Genomic DNA, 20753 nt, shown 5'->3' on the forward strand with positions numbered 1-20753 from the left:
TTTAAAATTAAGGCACCAACCTTTTCTCTACAAAAGATATGCAGTGTATCTTCTAAAACATCTGTGGAATTTTCCAAGCAATTGCAGTTGAGAGGATCTATGTTATTCTTGCCCATCTGCTGTAAATTTAGGAATAACAAGCAAAGACTCTAGTGAAGTGCTCTATGAGATTATTTCATTAGCTTTGGTGAATACTGTAAATGCTTAATCATGAACAGTAACATAATTGTAAGAACTCCCAGAAAAAGTAATCTAACCAGCCAAATACGCTATCCACCGTGAACAAAGCCAATTACATTGCAAAGGGGCCAGAAACCAAACTAACCCTATAACATTGCTGCTACTGTTCTTCCTAAAACTAGGATCAAGGTATTCGGTCCTGCTCTTCAAACAGTAACTTTTTAAAGGAAATAATGCTTACCTGGTGCCTGGAAATGTAGACATTACAAAGTGAAATATAGCTTGATTCCTGTGACCTGTCAATGTAGGAAATTAATACACATGAAATGTTCTTACGTGCCTTGGCACAGTACTCTTTTTTCATTTTATCCTTTGAACAGTAGCATGAAGCATCTATTATCACTCCCATTCTACATACGAAATGGCTCCAAGGGGCTCAATAACTCACTCAAAGGCATGCTGTCATTAATCAAGAGTGTCAAGATTTGAACCCATATCCAGCTGAACCTCAAACCTGAGCTTTAACATGAGGGTTAAAATAAGGAAGCTGGGTAATATATGCTGAAATGTATGTCATCTGGACTAATAATTTCTTTTAGATTTGCTAGTTCTAACAAATAACCCTATACATGTAGTTCTGTCCATGAAGAGCTTTTATATACATGATCACGTGATCCTCACTCCCACGTTGTAAGGACAGGTAGAGAATTTCCTCCACTTTACAAATGAGGTAAAGAGGTTAGATGTCTTGACCAAGGTCATATGATTAGCACATGTCCTGTCTTAGCCCAATCAGGGACCTCTAGCACAAAACTATCATTGGAAAAATATTTTTTAGCTTGTTGCAATGGAGGAGGCTGCACATCAGAGAGACGCTGAGATGCCTCACCAAACACAGATGAAGTTCAGAGATTTGGGGGAGGAGGGGAGGGGGTTAGGTGGAATTTTAAGGAAAGAGTGTTTTAAAGGCTTGAGGCAAAAGAGGGCTGTGTGCAAAGGGTCAACATCAGGTCTGGACTGCAGGATGGACCAAGGACCCTGTGTCCTGTCCTTGGAGACTAAAAGTTATGATGGATATGGACAGGTATGTCCAGAAGCCTCTACATGAAGCTCTATATCTGAGCTGGAAACCAAGCTTGCTTGTTTGTGTCAAAGTGACTTGCACCATCCAGGCAGAAGGGATGCTGCATTCTTACTGTTGATTTCAAACAGCAAGGTTTCTGATAGTCAGCACTTTTACAGAGCAGGGTTTCTCAGTGAGTGAGAAAGCAGTACTCACCCTCTAGAAGGGGTTGACCCATTATTACTTCAGTGTGTCTGTGGGAGAATTGTGCTTTCCTGCTCAACTCCTGTTCTGTGCTGTTTCACCCTGATGAATGGCAGAGCAGAGTTTTACCTTTTCAGTCTGAGGTACTTTACCTTATTAGGCCATATCAGGACTAGAAACGTTCAAACTATTTTATTTACACAAAAGTTGGAATTTTAAACATTCTTACATTTCACAACAGATTTTTTAAATGAGGATTTATATAAGCATCCAAAGCAGTTCACTTTTTTATGTCAGAGGATATTTTTTCCATTGAGTTTTAGAGAGCTTGGAATGGAGGAAGGGGGAGAGAAACAATGATGTGAGAGATATCGATTGGTTTCCTTCCACACGTACCCCGACTGGGGCTGGGGAGCGAACCTGCAACCCAGATACATGCCCTTGACCAGGAATCAAACCTGTGACCCTTTGGTGTGTGGGCTGACACCCTAACCACTGAGCAACACTGGTCAGGGCAACCAAAACCATTTTTTTTATTAGAAGCAACTGAGGCATACAGTAATTGACTCATCTCAGGTTCCTGGTAACTAAAGGCAGGATTGGAAGTATATTTAATTCAATTGTTGAAGCTTTAAAAAAATGACTTATGCCTGTGAGGTTGGCCCTAGGATAAATCTCACACTCCTGGTCTCTGTTCTTTCCACCTTATCACCTTGTTTGCTGATGTCTGCAGACTCTGTAGACCAGAACTATAAAAGCTATCATCCATATACTTTATCAGCAAGTTCTAGAAATGAGCAGTCTTGGTATTCCTCAAGACAAATCTCAAGTCAATTCATCCAAATAAATTCTATCAACATGTAACTGCTGAGACAAAACTGGTTTCAAATAATGAATAAAGCCCTGGCTGGTTTGGCTCAGCGGTTAGAGCGCCGGCCTGCGGTCCTGAGAGACCTGGGTTCAGTTTCCACTAAGGGCATGTACCTTGGTTGCAGTTTGTCCCCGGCCCTGGTTGGTCATGCAGATGGCAGCCACTCGATGTGTCCCTTTCACGTCAATGTCTCTCTCTCTCTCTCTCTCTCTCCCCCTCTCTCTCCCTCCCACTCTATCTGAACAAAAAATGGAAAAAAATGTCCTCGGGTGAGGATAAAAAAATAAAAAAATAAATAATGAATAAAGATTTGATTTAAATCTACAGGGAAAACATTTTCTCAACACTTATCACAAGTAGGAAGCAGAAAGCTTTTTTAAAAAAAAAGCCACATATTTAAAAATAAATGGTAAGAAATGCAGGATGCAGGATGTTCAGGCCAGTCTTTTGTTTGTTTTAAATTTTTTTTCTTTATTGATTTGAGAGAGAGAGTTAGAAACATCGATTGGCCGCCCCCTGCATGCCCCCCACTGGGGACTTGGCCCACCACCTGGGCATGTGCCCTGACCGGGAACCGAACTGGCAACCTCCTAGTGCATGGGTCGATGCTCAACCACTGAGCCACACCGGCAGGGCTCAAGCCAGTTTTGATAAACAGTTTAACAGTTTTAAAGTACTTGCTTAGCCTGGCTAGTGTGGCTCAGTGGTTGGGCGTCAATCCATGCACCAAAAGATCACCAGTTTGATTCCTGGTCAGGGCACATGCCCAGGTTGTGGGCCCCATCCCTAGTGGGGGGCATGAAGGAGGCGGCCAATCGATGTTTTCTCTCATCAATGTTTCTATCTCTCTTCTCCTCGCCCTTCCTCTCTCCCTAAAAATCAATAAATTTAAAAAAATTAAAAAAAAATTAAAAATGAACTACTTGCTTAACTAATTATAACAATTATAATAAATTATAACAATTTAAATCTGAGGTTGTTTCTGGGTCATATAATTACAGGATAAAAATCTCATGAAAAGTGAGGGTTATATGTTTTATTGAATACTATTATGTGCTAAGCACTGGTGTAGGGCTTTATATAACTTTTCTCATTTAAACTTCCCAATAATCCTGTGCAAAGGGTCATATTACAACCTGTTTCATAGATGAGGAAGTTGAGATACTTGCTGTATTAATTTCTTAGGCTCTGCCATAAATTACTATAAACTGGATGACTTCAAATAGAAATGTTGCTCTAGAGGTCAAAAGTCCAAAATCAAGGTCAGGGCAGGACTACCTCCCTCTGAAAGCTCTAAAGGAGGATCCTTCCTGGTCTCTTTCCATTTTTGGTGGTTCCTGGTGTTTTTTGCCTTGTGGCAGCCTTAGTCCAATCTTTGCCTCTACCTGCCCATTGCCTTCTTTTCTCTGTGTCTTTCTATGTCCACACCTTTTTTTTTTTTTATGAGACAACAGTCATTGGATTTAGGGCCCATCCTAAATCTAGTATGATTTCCTCTCTAGACCCTTAACTAATTGTATCTGTAAAGACCCTATTTCCAAATATAGTCACATTCTGAAGTTCTAGGTAGACATGAATTTTGGGGGACACTATTCAACCCACTATACTTGCCTAAATTCATACAACTGGTAAATGGAACAACAGGATTCAAACCCAGTTGTAACATAGTTTCCTTGCACACTCAAGCTTTGTGCACCCAAATGCCAGTTATTTCCAGACAATGCCAGCTATTTCCAGACAACCACCAAGAGGGAGTCACACAGGATACAGAATTTACTAAGCATTAAAGGCATGCTTCAGAAAAGAGTCTGTATTGCACGTCAGTAGTTCGGCCAATAATCTGAAAAATGCTGCCTCCCCAGTTCTTTTCACTCAGCACTGCTCTGGGGCCCGAGTTTCCCCAGCATCGATCTCTCTTGTCTGTTGGGCAAAACAATTTAGCAAACACCTTTGGTTACCTGAGTTTCCCTTATGGTATTTCTTTGCCACCAGGGCACCTTATCACAGCTTCATAGCAAACACATCCCTGGCTCTCTTAAATACAGATTTCTCTGTGATGTCACATGTTCCTTTATTTAGAAAGAAAAATTATTTCAAATAATGCAGAAATTTGCTAAGTAGAAGGTGAAGTCTCTCTCCTCCCGAATTCTATTACTCATAAAAAGCCAATGTAAATATAAACTGTACTTCTTATAAGTTTAAAGAGAAGATTGCAATGTGAAAGAACATGTGAGGATCCATGACATTTGATAGCCTTCTCTCGGCTCCTGTCTCCACCATTCTTTCCTTATCTGCTTCACTGCAACCAAACTCTCCCACGTGGGACCTTTGCTCCCTCTGCTTTGAACAGAGAGCAGCTCTGATGAGCATTTTGTAAGGAACATTATCCTAAAAGAGGCCAGCACCAAAATTAATATCTTCTTGGTAGAATTTTGAGGTGGGAGAGGCCATTTAAGACAAAACTTCATGGCATTTTAAAATGAGGCTTTAATAGTCAACAATTATATTTGGTATTTATTAATGAATATTTCAAGTAATATTAAATGTCTCACTTTACTGAACACCAGGGTTACTCAGCTGAGATCCTTCTATTTGGGTCAATACGGTAAGTGCATCCTGGTTTCCCTCTAGGTGCAATATGGGTGACCCTTCAATGGAGTTCCTGTCTCAGCAGAACTCATTTCCCCCAATGCCTGGCAAAGCTTTACCATCAATAAGCAGTCCAAGGAAGGCAAAGGCAGCTGAACCAACATCTGTTCTTAGGAAGTAGACAAAATTTGCCTTGATTCTGTTTCATTGCCTCCAGGAAAAAAAAAAAAAGATTCACCAACTGAGGGAGAATGTCCAACACAGAAGGAAAGAAATGCCCTGAGAACCTGTGACACTTGGACAGCTGGCAAATGTAAAAGGCGCGAATAAGCGACTCCCCAAGAAGTCCCCTGGAAAGGGGGCTGGTAACGCTTAGTCCCAGATGTCTACACCAGCATGCCTAACCCAAATAAATAAGGCTGAGGTAACCGGAACTGTAAGCTCCCCAAGGGCAGGAATCCCATCGGTTTTCATTTCCTGTTTTATCTCCAGCAGCTAGCACACGGCTAGTACAGTCAGTGCTCAAGAAAATATTTTGAAAAAAGTAACAACCAAAGAGGAGTCTGAGGGATCCTTATGAGGGAACTGTTCTGTATCTTGACTGTGGTGATAAAAACTGCAGAGCAAACATGCAAATGAGTTCACGTAAGATGGTGACATGTAAATGAGGTTTGTGGATGCACCAATGTCAGTGTCCTGGTTATGACAATGGACTATAGTTATGCCAGATGTTACAAGTGGGGAAACTGGATATAGGGTATATTTCTTAAAACTGCATGTGAAATCTACAGTGATCTCCAAATAAAAAAATGATATAAAAGGAGAAATTGTCTCAGATTACTGACATGAGTCTAAAATGTAGTAGGATTGGGGGGGTCATGATGGACTATGGCTTTGAAAACCTGTACTCTGTTTAAAAGAGGCAGGCCACCGAGCGAGGCAGCACACTAATCAGAGAGACAGATACTTGTGTGGAAATTTAGGGGTGGATCTCACCCAAGGAGGATGAAAAGGGAAATGGGGAGCTATGATACTATTGCCGCAGTTCAGTACTGTCTACTTGGTCAAGCAGGGGAAATCGATAATGGGTCCCAAGATACAAAATGCATTAAGAAATAAATGTAACACTGCATTAAAACACTGAAGAATTATAGCTGCAACACATTAAATAAACAAGAAACCACCCCAGACTGCCTTCTGGGTTTCATGATGCTCACTATCAGGGAGGTGAAGGACGATGATTAGGAATCTCAGATTTCCCCAACTGGCAACTCCCCCCATGCTTGATTTGACACCCCGTACCCAAACCCCTACGATGAAGAGGGTGCTACTCTAAGGTGAAAAAAGAAGGGAAAAAAGAGAGCTAGCATGGTGCACTTCCAAAACCTGCAGAGTTAAAAGACTTCCTGAAATATCAATCCAACTAATGACTGTTTTCTCTGGAAAGAAGACAGCTGCAATGGAAATCCTGGGAGACAAAGTGGCGAAAGCTTATGAGGTCTCGTTCAGTAGAAAGGGGTCCCAGATGTGCCCATCTTGATTTGACACTAAAGTTTTAGTACTGGGGGCGGGGGGGGGGGGGGGGGAGGAGGGGAGAAAGAATCCTAGAGGGGCTTTTACAAGAAATATTTTTTCTTTAACCTCAAAAGACAGGTACTGTTTTAAAGAAATTTGCTTTAAAAAAAAAAAACTCAACAAGCATATAGTGTGCCTATTATTTGCCAAGCTAAGTATTATAGGAACCTAAATAACAATAAGACACCTCCTGCCCTAAGAGATCTATAAATTGTTACTGTTATTTTGGGACCATTTAAGAAATGTTTGAAACAGCACTTTCTTTTCCGATGTATGTCAATCACCAGCACTTTCTTTTTTGATGTAACTGAACCATCTTAAGTTACAATTACTGATTTACAAATCTATGTAGATATGCCCCACCCCTCAAAAGCGTGTAGAGCATCAAATTCATCTCAATGTGGGATCCATTCACCCCATCCTCTGAACCTGGGTAACTCTAGAGTACCATTCTGTTAAATGGTCCCTAAAGCCAAACAGAAGCCACATACTAGACAGGATGAATTGGTCACTTTGATTTCATTTTGAGGAAAAAGGGGACACAAAGTTCACTAACTTGAAAACCATCTATTAAAAAGACAATATGACATTTTTGTACCAGTTTGTATAATAATTTTACTGCGTAAGAAATCACAGAGATTGCATAAATCATTAGGTCAACAACATATATAGAAGAACAAAACAAAACAAATGATTAGTCTCATCAAATAAAATAGAAAAAATAATCCAGTTCTTAAAAATAACACAAACTCCCCAAATCTGGCTTCTTTTGAGAAAAAATACACCTTGCACTCTCTGGATATCGTGATGACTGTGGTTCCATTAAGCCAGATGGAAGACTTCCTTACAGTTAAAAACATAAAAAAGCAACTTACATAGATGTTTAGCCCTCTTAATACTGGATATAACAAATAAAGACATCAGACTGCCTGCTTCTGCCTAAAGCATTTTCTATTAATAGTAACAGTTTATGTAGAATGCTACGTAATTTCCTATGTTAAGAAAGAACACGAGTTGGAGAATCCAAAAAATAATGCAGGAGTGAACTTCTTCCTCTGGGGGAAAAAGTATATAAATATACTAGATGTTAACATTTTCATTTTTCATTCAATTATTTGCCCTGTTCAAAACACAAAAATACAAATAAATAGATTTCCTTACAAACAAAGTTCATAGTATATTGTTTAAAAAAAGGTTTTAAAAACAAAAAAAATCTTAATTTACCCTTTGTTGTCATTAAATAAAAAGCCTAATATACAGACACGTTCGATATTTATATAAATTGTAGGAGTCAGCTTGTTGTTTCCTGTTCACAGTTGATGTTTAATAATGCTACTTTACACAACACGGTTCACATCCCAAATGCAGTTAATTCTACTGTAAGTTGCTTGAGATAATTTTTTTCTTTTTAATTAAAAAGGACTTCATTCTGGGAATTTCGGAATTTATATTTGAGTGATCTGAAAAAATACAACTTCAATGCAAAAACCACATCAAGCATTCAAGAGTATATTGCTGGTGCTATAATCTTTTCGCAAGTCTTTGTTTTCACAGGGAAAAAAAACCCAATAAAGTAAACACATAAGACTTTTAAATGTTTCAACGTATCCACATAATATTAGTGATATGCCTCATGCATACACACACACACACAAAACGGAAGATCAGACGCCTTTCTTATGCATTTGTTCCAGCTTTCGTCTTAGGAGACCATAATTCTCCTTAGTTCCTGGTGCAGTGGGGTCAAGCTGCAGGGAGATTTCATAGTGTTTTTTGGCCAAGTCTAGATGTCCCCAACGATGATAAAGCACAGCTGAAACAGCAAGAGATGAATTTCATTGGGAATGCTTCTGAATAACTTGCAGTGTTCCCAACCACTTGCACAGAGAAATATTAAAGAAACCCTGTAACTATTTTCAAAAACCGTTGTTTAAAATAATATTGTTTGTACGACAAACTTTATTTATTGCAATCACACTCCCTTGTGACTGTCTGTTTAAACACCCCCAGTTAGTCCTGGGGTTCTTCGTATCACGAGGCACGCACAACCCATATCCCTTTACCAATATTATTACATAAACAATTAAAAGGAAGAGTAGACAGAGTTTCTCAATCCAGCCATGAACTTTCCAGGAAGCTACACTGAACAGGGCTGGGCTCCCTCACTGCTTAGAGCCCTGACTATGTAGAGGTCCAGCTGTTTACGTAAAGATTCCCTTATACCTTTTGGCAAAATAGCAACTTGTTCGTTGCCAGCTGAAAATAAGGGCTCTCACATCAAGATCTGACCACAGAATGATAGGTAAAATAAATCTAATTATCAAAATGGCACGCCTCTGATGATTAAAAAGATTGTGTAAGTAATACTACCTTTCTAGATGGGCAGAAGAGAAACTATTAACGTGTCATGACTTTTGCAATGAGATACTACAGAGTCTGCAGGGAACAGATTTGGTGAAAAAACAGTCACATGACTAAACATTCTAAACATCAACATACTGTGCTCTAAAAATCTTAGTTATTGAGATGTGTAATGGATGAAAGAAATTCTAGGGAACAAATCTCGGTAAATGCATTTTCAGCTAAGACACAGGAGAACGTAAAGCAGAGAAGACCAGGCTAGAACGGGAGGTCGACTATGGAAGCCAGGAAAGGATGTAAGTTAGCAGATTTCAGCAGCACATCTCAGTTTAACATCCTCTGGATCCGTCACACAAAAAAGAAAATCTGAGTAGTAGTGGTTGTTTTTTTCTAGAGAGAGGAAGGGAGGAGGAGAAGGGGGGAGGGAGAGAGGGAGGGGGGACAGAGAGAGGGGGAGAGAGAGAGAGAGAGGTGAAAGAAACACATCAACTGGTTGCCTCCTGAAGGGCTGGGGATCGAACCTACAGTCAGTCATGTACTCTTGACCAGAATCGAACCCGAGACCCTTTTTTCCACAGGCAGACACTGTAACCGCTAAGCCATACTGGCTAGGGCGAAAATCTGAGTTTTATCATCAGACTGGATGATTTTGGGGGCGGTTCTTGTCATATAATTAAGATTTGTAACTATGACTATTATTCAGCTATCCTTTTAGTGTAATCACTTCTTTTTAAAATACCACATTTTGAAACCCGATTGTAAAGGACAACACAGGATAGATTTGAAAAACACTACTACGCCCAGGCTGGTTTGGCTCAGCAGTTAAGAGTGTCGGCCTGTAGCCCTGGCCGGTTTGGCTCAGCGGTTAGAGCATCGGCCTGCGGTCCTGAGAGACCCGGGTTCGGTTCCCGCTAAGGGCACGTACCTCGGTTGCAGTTTGTCCCCGGCCCTGGTTGGTCATGCGGGTGGCAGCCACTCGATGTGTTCCTTTCACGTCGATGTGTCTCTCTCTCTCTCTGTTCCTCTCTCTCCCTCCCACTCTACCTGAACAAAAATTGGAAAAATGTCCTCAGGTGAGGATAAAAAAAAAAAAAAAAAAGAGTGTCGGCCTGTGGACCGACGAGTCTTGGGCTCGATTCCGGTCAAGGGCATGTACCTTGGTTACAGTTCGGTCCCCAGCCCTTGTTGGAGTCATGCAGGAGGCAACCAATCGGTGGGTCTCTCTCACATAGATGTTTCTCTCTCTCCTCTACCCTCCCTCCCATTCTATCTGAAGATAAATGGAAAAATGTCCTCCAGTGAGGATTAAAAAAAAGAAAGAAAAACAAACAAACAAAAAGAAACACTACTCTCTTAATATCCTTTTTACAGAAATACACTCATGTAATTAAAATTACATAAAGTTTCAATATGATGCAAATAAAAAAATTTCCTTACCCAAATTGCCATGGTAACTTGCAGTATTTGGGTGAGCTTTAATTGCTTTGAGGAACAATGCTTCAGATTCCTAAAATGTGAAATACCAGAAAAAGGTAATGCACACAACACAAAAACCAATGCAGTTTCACCTCCTATAATTTTCTAATTCTTAATGTTTTGTACCAGGGCCACACTCTGTGAAGAAGAGGCTTAGAAGGGCCATCTGGGAAGTATGTCACAGTCAAGGTGACAGGGCAGTGGTTAGTGCATGAGGAGCCATGGGAAGCCATGGCGGCTGCAGGGGGAGAATGAATATGCTAATGAGCTCTGCCACCTGTTTCAATGACGTGGCTGGAATTCTGAGACTCTAAGCAAGTAGCTCGGTTTAGGGTGCAGTGGAGGGCGAGTGAAACTCAAAAGACTGGAAAGGGCTGGGCTGTTGAAGACACCCATGAAAGTATCATTTTCAGTCAGCATCAATGAACTCATTTCCAGGATACTCAAGGTAGGAGTGGGGGCCTATTCAATCTCCCCCAACAACCACAACCCCCTCACATCAACCCAAAGCAGCCCCTTCGGCTGGAAAAGATGAGCAGAGAGAATGAGGGAGAGACAGCCGCCTGTCACCTAAGCCATCGAAGTATTGTATACGACCATGACCAAACGCCACGGAGGTGCTCTTGGCCAGGCAGGGCCTGAACCTGGGGGGATGATAAAGAGGCCAGGTGGGAAGCAATGGGAGAAATAGGAAGATGAGGGAGGTAATGGGGGAGGAAAAAATGAATCACAGTTTCTGAGCCCGGAAGAGAGAAAAACGATAGCACACTGACACAAGAGGTGTCGGGAAGAGGAGCAGATTTGGCAGGCATGTGAGTCCTCTCCGAGAGCAGGGGGCAGCCTTAAGGGGGTGCTTCAGCAGCTCCAGGGACTGTCTCTGGGCCCTGGGAGGCAGGGTGGGGCAGGGTGGGAGTCCTCTTCAGAATACAAATGTCTGTGGGTATTCAAAGCCCGTGACATGCTCATCTACTAAATCAGGTCTTTTGATGGCCTGTCCTGGAAAGCAATGACAGTTTATAAACTGGTCTTCTGTGGAGGTGTGCTCGTGCTTAGGTAACATGGTGATTTATGCCGAGGAATAAATAAATAAACTCACATTATAAACCAGAGATATTTTTTTCATCAACAGAAAGGGAAAACAGTATTATTTTCTGAAGTGTATTAGATCAAATGTAGTTGACAAAGGTTTAGGGCAACATGTGAGCGAGAGAAAGGCCTTACAAAGGAACAAGTGAGGGTCTTTACGTGTGGGTGGAGAGGATGGCACAGGTGGGAGTCATTTCGGCTACACTGGCTGGTGAGGTAGCATCCTTAAACCAAAGACAGAGTTTCACAGGGGCCATCCTGGAGCCTGCTCCAACCAGGGAAGGTGATGTAGGCAGTCCAACATTAAGTTGAAACCACGAATCACACAGGAAGAGGGCAGTTCCCTCTCTAATTTGCCTTCCTTTCTTCCGGTTCATTCCACACACAAGTCTCTGTTTGGTGGTGATTTGGGGGTCACAGCCTAAGTGCTTGCCAAATCTCCCCGTGAAGCTAAGGGAAGGCAAACCTCAGGTTCAAAGCCTTGTCCAGCAACAGTAGCTACCTGAGATTTGGAAAAATTATTTTATTTTCAGTTACCTTATAGTTATAGTAATGATATTTTCCCACTGTCATACATTATCTGTGTTAAAAATTTAAAGAAAGAAAATTAAGTAAATAATAAGACAAGTAGTATGTAGATGTGGTGAAAGAAATTCATGGAGGTGTGGCGTACATGTCTGGAGTTGGGGAAAGTCACCTATAACCATAATCTGCTTTTAAACTCCAGGGCCAGTGGAACACACAACATAGAAAGAAGAATTAGGCCCTGGCCGGTTTGGCTCAGCGGTTAGAGCGTCCACCTGCAGTCCGGAGAGACCCGGGTTCGGTTCCCGCTAAGGGCATGTACCTCAGTTGCAGTTTGTCCCCGGCCCTGGTTGGTCGTGCAGTGGCAGCCACTCGATGTGTCCCTTTCACATCGATGTTTCCCTCTCTCTCTCTTCCTCTCTCTCCCTCCCACTCTATCTGTACAAAAAATGGAAAAATGTCCTCGGATGAGGATTAAAAAAAAAAGAAAGAAGAATTAGGCCTGGCCAGTGTGGCTCAGTTGGTTGAGCATCGTTCCCATGGACTGAGAGGTCCCGGTTCGATTCCTGGTCAGGGCACATGCCTGGGTTGCAGGGCTTGATCCCCCATGGGGGGCATGCAGGAGGCGGCCAATCGATGTTTCTCACATCAATGTTTCTATCTCTCTCTCCCTTCCTCTCTCTAAAAACAACAACAATAAAAACATATTTAAAAAATAAATTAATAAAAAGTAAGAGGAATTAGTTTGAGAGGCAGTATTTTAAGCACTAAAAACATTACTTTTGTATTTTTGCTCTACCACATTAGCCATTAGTGGAAATAAAACAGCAATAAGAAATATAAGTTCTAATAAATGTTAATAATCCTTGGAATTTCATTTCATAATCACTGAACCAAAATTATTGTGTATATATTTACCATTTAATATTTATAAATTACATTCTTGTGCATTTTTTCTTATAGCCATCTCCAGTGTACAGATAAACTGAGGAGTGGTTAATTGGTGGCTTTTAGGTAAAAAGGCCTGCTCGCATAAAAAGATATCCAATAATTACATGGATACAATGAGAACACTCACTCTGCACATCCAAGTCTCAATACAGATTCTGGAAGCTTGAATGTTTCAGAACCAAATGTGAGACCCATTCAGCAATTCACAATTACTAACGGGACACTTAATAAATGCCTATTAGCATGCTAGACACCAATGGAGACAGAAAAGTAGGACTTAAGACTCTGACCTCAAGAAGGCTCCAGGCTCACTAAAGAGAATCATCAAAAGTTAATGAGAGCCCTGGCTGGTTTGATTAAGCAGTTGGAGTGTTGGACTTAGGACCAAAGGGTTGCGGGTTTGATTTCCAGTCAAGGGCACGTACCTGGGTTGCAGGTTCGATCCCTGGACCCAGTAGGGGTCGTGTGGGAGGCAACCAATCAATGTCTCTCTCTTTCATCAATGTTTCTCTTTCTCTTTCCCTCCCTTCCACTCTCTAAAAATCAATAGAAAAATATCTTCAGGAAATGATTAACAATAACAACAAAAAGTTAATGAGAATCTAAACCAGCAAATGCTTAGTGGAAAGGGAGTAGTACAAACAGCAGACATGTATTCTGATGGAGATGATGGCCGAGCTGGAGGTGCTGCTCAGTCTACCCCTACAAGCCCCACCTCTTGCCTCCTCTCCAGAGCATCCCTACCCAGGGCTCTACAAGAACAGGTTGCAAATAGCTGACCAATAGCAGCAGGTATCATTTTTACCAAAGAAAAACCTAAATAGTGGTTGAGAATTCCAAATCTTGAATTTAAGAAAGTGTTAAGCCAGGGCTCGGTGGCTGGTGCCAGGGCTCACAGTGCAATGTCGTATCCCTCCTTTCAGCAGCTCCTGAGGGGCCTGTAGCAAGTTTCTTAGTTCAGATTTCCTCTTGATCCCTTATCTGAGGCCCAGTGCCATGGCCTGCACAATTAGGATGCAAAATGTGTAGAGAGTGGGAAATCCATGTGTCTATTCTGCTTTATATGGGGTCTTTTCTACTTTATCTGGGAAAAAAGAACAACGTGAACTGGAAGCTAAATGAACCCAGGCTCTGTCACCTTAACAGAAATTCTAGTTTACAGGCTGTGGGATGATAGAAAAATCAATACAATGGTAACACAAGTAGAATCTTGAAGACCTGCTGTAGCTGGTCCCTGGGCACCCCAACTTGTCCCAGGCTGACACAGATGGCTGGAAAGGTCAATGGAAGGGAAACCCACACATATTGCCTCCTTTCTGCACCTCCTACACAAGTAGATCCATAAAAATAAAACTTAACCCCTCAAAAAGTCATCTCTGGAGTAAAAATCTCAAAATGCCAAAATGTATACTGAACCTATTAAACAACCTGACATTAAAAACTAAGATAAGCCCTGGCCAGTTTGGCTCAGCGGTTAGAGCGTCGGCCTGCGGTCCAGAGAGACTCGGGTTCGGTTCCCGCTAAGGGCACGTACTTCGGTTGCAGTTTGTCCCCGGCCCTGGTTGGTCGTGCGGGTGGCAGCCACTCGATGTGTCCCTTCACGTCGATGTTTCTCTTTCTCTCCCTCCTACTATATCTGTACAAAAAATGGGAAAATATCCTTGGGTGAGGATAAAAAAAAAAAAAAACTAAGATAAAATGCATGAAATATATTACTATTGTTATAGGAAATTACACTCATAATAATTTCTAATAAGCAGAACAAAATTAAATAACATAGGACAGATATAAATTACTCACTATCTTTAGGCCTAGTTTGATCAAAATCGGATGTAGCCCCTGATTTTAAAAGAAAATATTTCTCTCATGAATGGACTAAGGCACTGCTTTTAAAAACGTTTTCTGTAACATCTGTGTTGGACACAGTGGATACTGGTTCAAATGCATATTCCCTGACCTTCTGCAAGGTTCTTGGAAGCAGCAAGAATCAGTCCCGTATTCTCCATGGGCCACAATCCCTTCAGTGTGGAGGACGGCACCCACATATAAACCTGGAGCTCCAGCCCAACTGCAAGGGATTGAATCACACAGCTTCCTGCCAGGGTGGGGCTCTGCTAGCATGAACCTCTCCTCTGGGTTTCTCCTCCTCTCCCACATTTGAGCAATGGTAGTGAATTCTGATGAGAAAAAACAGAGTCTGACCCTGCAAATCTATCTTTTGGGCAAGTTCTCCAGGAAACAAATTGACCAAGCCGCACAGGTGTACTGCTACCACTGTTTCGGCCTAATTCCAAATTTAACTGGGCAGAAGTAACATTTATGGCTTCTGTCAGATGCTGGCATTAATTGCAAGAAATCACGGCCTGCAGTTTACACACCTTGTATTTCTGGGACTTTCCCAGCACGTTTGCCAACGAGAACATCAGAGAGTGATCATTAGGTATTAATTCCAGTGCCTCTCTTCCAACTGCTTCAGCTTGGGCTAAATTACCTGTGAGTAGAAAATGAAAAACATGCACTAGTATTTTGGTCTCTCTCTTATGTGCATTATAAGAAAATCAATGTAAATGTGTAATACACACACACACACACACACGCACACGATCCTATCAGTTGCACAGCCTATGCAGCCCAGTGCAATTCTGACATTAATATATAAACAGCTTTTGATTAAATTTTGTATAAAACTTAATTTTATTTTTCCCCAAATACCAATTATACCCAAGTCGGAGAATTCAAGTCTGCAGAGCAAGAACATCACAGTAACACTTTAATAACTGAATACTTATCATACTGAAGGACATGTCCAGTACTTTCATTAGAAACAAGTGAGTATCTCTTATCCACACTGATTAGATGGCTTACTAGCTTTATATTCTGCTAAATTAAAACTATCATTTCTTATGAGATGCTTGGATTTTTTTTTTTTCCTCACCCTCACCCAAGGACATTTTTCCATTTTTTGTTCAGATAGAGTGGGAGGGAGAGAGAGGTAGAGAGAGAGCAAGAGAGAAACATCGACATGAAAGGGACACATCGAGTGGCTGCCACCCGCACGACCAACCAGGGCCGGGGACAAACTGCAACCAAGGTACGTGCCCTTAGCGGGAACCGAACCCGGGTCTCTCTGGACCGCAGGCCAACGTTCTAACTGCTGAGCCAAATTGGCCAGGGCAGATGCCTGGATTTTTGAAACTAGAGGAGCAGAGCCCTGGCCAATTCGGCTCAGCGGTTAGAGCATCAGCCCTTGGACCAAAGGGTCTCTGGCTTGATTTCCAGTCAAGGGCTCGTGCCTGGGTTGTAGGTTCAATCCCAGTGCCCGGGGCCATGCAGGAGGCAACCAATCAATATGTCTCTTTCGTATAGATGTTTCTTTTGGCTCTCGTTCTCTCTCTCTCTCTTTCTCTCCCTCCCTCCCTTCTTCCCTTTCACTCTAAGAATAAATGAAAAAATAGCCTCGGGTGAGGATTAACATACAAAAAATAAAAAAACTAGAGGAGCACAGTGACTCCTAATTGATCAAGTCTGCCAAGGGCTAAGAAACAAGATCATCAAGTCTATAAATTAGCATTATATCAAAATAAGAATCTCTGAGTATAGGTTTGAGGACATCTCTTTTTTTTTTTTTTTATCCTCACCCGAGGACATTTTTCCATTTTTTGTTCAGATAGAGTGGGAGGGAGAGAGAGGAAGAGAGAGGGAAACATCGATGTGAAAGGAACACATCGAGTGGCTGCCACCCGCACGACCAACCAGGGCCGGGGACAAACTGCAACCGAGGTACGCGCCCCTAGCGGGAACCGAACCCGGGTCTCTCTGTACCGCAGGCTGACACTCCAACCGCTGAGCCAAACCGGCCAGGGCGAGGACATCTCATTTTTTAAAATTGATTTTAGAGAGGAAGGGAGGGGGAGAGAGAGGTAGAAACATCGATGAGAGAGAACATCGATGGGCCGCCTCCTGCATGCCCCCCACAGGGGATCGGGCCCACAATCTGAGCATGTGTCCTGACCGGGAATCAAACTGGTGACCTCTCGGTACATAGGTCGACACTCAACCACTGAGCGACACCAGCCAGGCTTGAGGACATGTCATGTAAGTACAGTCCATGGACTTTAGAGCATGGACCTAGCATTGCCCATTTCATAAGCCCAGAAGCCATTCTCGCTCACTCCTGGTTACCACACCATTCTAGATGGTGGGCACTGCTAGAGAACAGGCTTCAGAGAAATCAGATGTTAGCACATATTTTCCTTCATTCCTCAACACCAATGTAAAGCAAAATGTCCTTTTCCCAAACATTTATATTCTAGGTGCATGGGTTGACACTCAACCACTGAGCCACACCAGCTGGACAACATTTATATTCTCATATGTCAAAGGAAACTCCATTTCTTAGAAGAATAGACATATTGTAATGCAAAATAGTAAATCCCATAATTTTTTAAAAATCCAACTCTAGCACCCACTGGAAAAAAAAACCCACAACACTCTTTATTTCCTAATTATTCGATGGTACTGTTCCATGGAACAATTTCCTGACTTATGTAATTCTCCTTTCTGTACCTGTGTTATCAAGGAGTATGATCATGTTGTTCCAGGCCAGGCTGTGCTCTGGCTTCAGCACGGTAGCGTTTCTCCACGCATTCAATGCATCCACATGACGATTGAGATCTGCATACTGAAAATAAAGCATGAACTGAAAAGTCAACTTTCCAATTTTTTTTCTTTGTTTCTCCAAACATATCTAAAACCAAACCCCAGATCAAATAAAACCTAATCTGTATTTGAGTTTCTAATTTTCCATATTAATTTATGTAATACTCAAAATAAGCCCAATGAAGTAGATAACTATCCCCATTTTACATACAAAGCAACTGAGACACACAGAAACTAACTTACCCAAAGTTGTATATCTAGAAACAGTAGGACAGAGGTTAGAACCAGGTGATCTGGCTCCCAAGCCTACAACATCTTAACTATAACCCATAATGTAGTGGTTCCAGGTATCAAATACTCTTTCAGACTACTAAAGAGAGAGAAGTTAAAAACCTAATCATTAGCCCTTTCCTAGAAAGACTTCACATAGTTCATTTTGGTTGTTAGGTAAGGGTAAATAAAATATTTAATGTGATTACAAGCTAAATGTGTCAAATTCACCTTGTGCCTCTTCTAGACTACATCTAAGATTCATAAAAAACTACGAGTAGATCAGACTTGTAAACTCCCTGGAAAAGTCGTATGTGGTGATATAAGACCCCTGGGCATTTGGAGCCTGTTGGCTTTTATTTTTTAAATTAATTTATTTTTGTTATAGATGTTTCTCCTTTTTCCCCCACTGATACCCCCCCTCCCAATATCCCCTCATCCCATCCCCAGCATTGTTGTCTATGTCCGTTGATTATGCATACACGCATGTAAGTTCTGTGGTTTATCCCCCCATCCCCCGAGGTTTGTCAGTCTGTACCCTACACTTCTATGTCTCTGGGTCTGTTCTGTTCATCAGTTTGTTTTGTTCATTATATTTCACAAATAAGAGAGATCATATAATATTTGTCTTTCTCTGCTTGGCTTGTTTTGCTTAGGATAATACTCTCCAGGTCCCTGCATGTTGTCTCAAAGGACAACAGGTCTTTCTTTCTTCCAGCTGCACAGTATTCCATTGTGTACATGTACCACAGCTTTTTTATCCACTCATCTACTGATGGACACTTGGGTTGTTTCCAGATCTTAGCGATTGTAGGTATCACATCACACCTGTCAGAATGGCTGCCGTCAACAAATCATTAAACAACAAGTGTTGGCGAGGGTGTAGAGAAAAGGGGACTCTAATACACTGCTGGTGGGAATGCAGACTGGTGCAGTCACCATGGAAAACAATATGGTGTTACCTCAAAAAGTTGAAAATAGAACTGCTATTTGACCCAGTTATCCCACTTCTAGGAATATACCCCCAGAAGCCTGAAACACCAATCAGAAAGAAAATATATATCCCTATGTTCATAGCAGCACTATTTACAATCCAAGTTGGCCTTCTTTAGAAGGGAGAGGATTATCTGTCACTTCCTTTTGACTGGCAGTCTTGTCCAATAGTATCAGAACAGGAAATGGCAGGCTCTCGATCTGCACAGTTAACAAAAGTGCACCAAGGGAGACAGTGATGGATTTTCTAGCAGGTGACCCTCTTGCCCTTTCTAACTCAGTTAAAACGCACTGCACATCTCATCTGAATGAACTTGGTTCCTTCAACTCGGTGAAAAGTACAAATGATAACAATTTATCAGAGTTTAAGGCTATTTTCTTCCTGACTGTCAAGTCTGTCTTTTCCTTAGACAACTGAAACGTTTTGACTTGACCTATGACCTTCACAGCAAATAGGGAGCATATTATGCAAAAAAGATTTAATAATTATGGAAACATTTACGAATATCCATTTGCTAAAGATGTTGCGTTTCCCATGAGACTCAGAAACTCAAGTTATTGTCTCCTATCCCTTAAATAAGAAAATTACATGAAAAGTTCAAAACCTTCAAATAATTTAGGCTGCTAATTATGCCAACACTTAGTTGTTTCTCTATATTTGATGTTCCCATTGATTTGTCAGTCAATTCTCTCACCAAGTGACATGCACTGGAATAGACAGAACCTGTGGTGATGTTCTCTCTAATAAACCCAGGACAACCAGCATAACTTCATTTATGTGACAACACACTTCTTCATATATTTTGCTATTTATTACTATTATTATTATTACTAAGAATAACTACAGACTGAAGTTTACTTTTATTTTGTATTGACCTTCACCCTTCTTATAGCCGCTAAAAAAAGTGAACAAGCACTTTAAGGAAAGCAGAGAACAATGGTCAGTTAGCAAGAACTGCTCGTCCAGAAAGTGGACAGGTAATGCACATGCTATTTACCTATTAGTTCTGCTTCTGTCCTTCTAACTCTGCAAACTACATTGTTCAGGGTCCTTCACCCCTTGGCTCCTTATTAAGTTTCTGCCAATAGGAGTCCCACGTACACATCCGGTGGTGGGAAGAAGGGAGTAGCCCTTTCCTCCTACGCTCACTCTCTCCTTTCTATTTCTTGGCAGGGTCTCTGAAGCGGCCATGCCCCTTCCTCCCAGTCCCAAGGCAGGAAGCAGTGGCTCTTCCTTCATGATCTCAGCTCTTGAGGTTGTGGCAGCTCCTGAGATGCTGACTCTTTCTCTGAGCTCTTACCTTCTGGTGGCACCATTTCCTCCCACCCTAGGATTTTCTTTTACTCTGAGTTAATCACCTTTCCATTTTTGTTCTTCCAGCCTTCCAACAACTGTCTAACCAATTCCCTATATTAAATGTTCTCTATTTAAATACTTACAATGGTTTGTTTTCCTGAATGGATCCCGACTGATACAATTAGTCCTTGCACAATGAATTGTCTCTAGTAATATATCTAGTCACTTTTATTATAGTTCCCTAATATCAGTAATATGCCCCAAACCCAGCCCTTGCTAATTCCTATTGCATAAGAGAACAGCATTATATTCTTTTCTTATCTGGGTCCAGAAATCAAAGTACATTTCTGTCTCCTGTTACTAAACAGTGAATAAGGAGAATTTTTAAAAAATTAACTTTTAAGTTATTAAGTTCCTTTTATTTGCCAATATATAAATGCATTGGTTGAATGGTTAAAGATTAAGCTCTTAATGCTTTTAAGCTGTCAGGCAAGCAAAAGCTGGATAATTACACAACAATGGAGCGCACAATCTTCAAATAAGCAAGAACAGTTGGCAGAAGGAAACACAGGAAGATCATTTCAAGGTGGCATAATCAGTAAACAGTATCACAGAGAGCTGTACAAGGTCTCAGTTGATTTAATGGTAACATG

The 20753-nt window shown here is 41.4% G+C and overlaps 1 protein-coding gene across 12 annotated transcripts in view; it reads right to left on the reverse strand.

The window, feature by feature from the left end:
• Nucleotides 1–421: 421 nt before the first annotated feature.
• The window catches only part of TMTC4 (transmembrane O-mannosyltransferase targeting cadherins 4), a 75320-nt gene continuing 54988 nt past the window's right edge, over nt 422–20753 (reverse strand). For 3 of the 12 annotated variants that reach the window (XM_036250622.1, XM_036250621.1, XM_036250616.1), the window contains 4 exons: nt 17448–17562; nt 15260–15372; nt 10281–10350; nt 7111–8295 (listed from right to left, as the gene is read on the reverse strand). In XM_036250622.1, coding sequence (XP_036106515.1) covers nt 8147–8295; nt 10281–10350; nt 15260–15372; nt 17448–17562 — 447 coding nt within the window. In that variant the 3' untranslated portion in view covers nt 7111–8146. Of the gene's footprint in view, nt 477–1459; nt 1550–7081; nt 8296–10276; nt 10351–11942; nt 11986–13777; nt 13966–14472; nt 14518–14838; nt 15059–15259; nt 15373–17447; nt 17563–20753 lie in introns of those variants that run through there. The other 9 variants (XM_036250615.1, XM_036250620.1, XR_004958175.1 and 6 more) reach the window with 8 other exon arrangements.

The sequence above is a fragment of the Molossus molossus genome, unplaced genomic scaffold (assembly GCF_014108415.1).
Source record: "Molossus molossus isolate mMolMol1 unplaced genomic scaffold, mMolMol1.p scaffold_m16_p_9, whole genome shotgun sequence".
In the NCBI taxonomy this organism is placed as follows: Eukaryota; Metazoa; Chordata; class Mammalia; order Chiroptera; family Molossidae; genus Molossus; species Molossus molossus.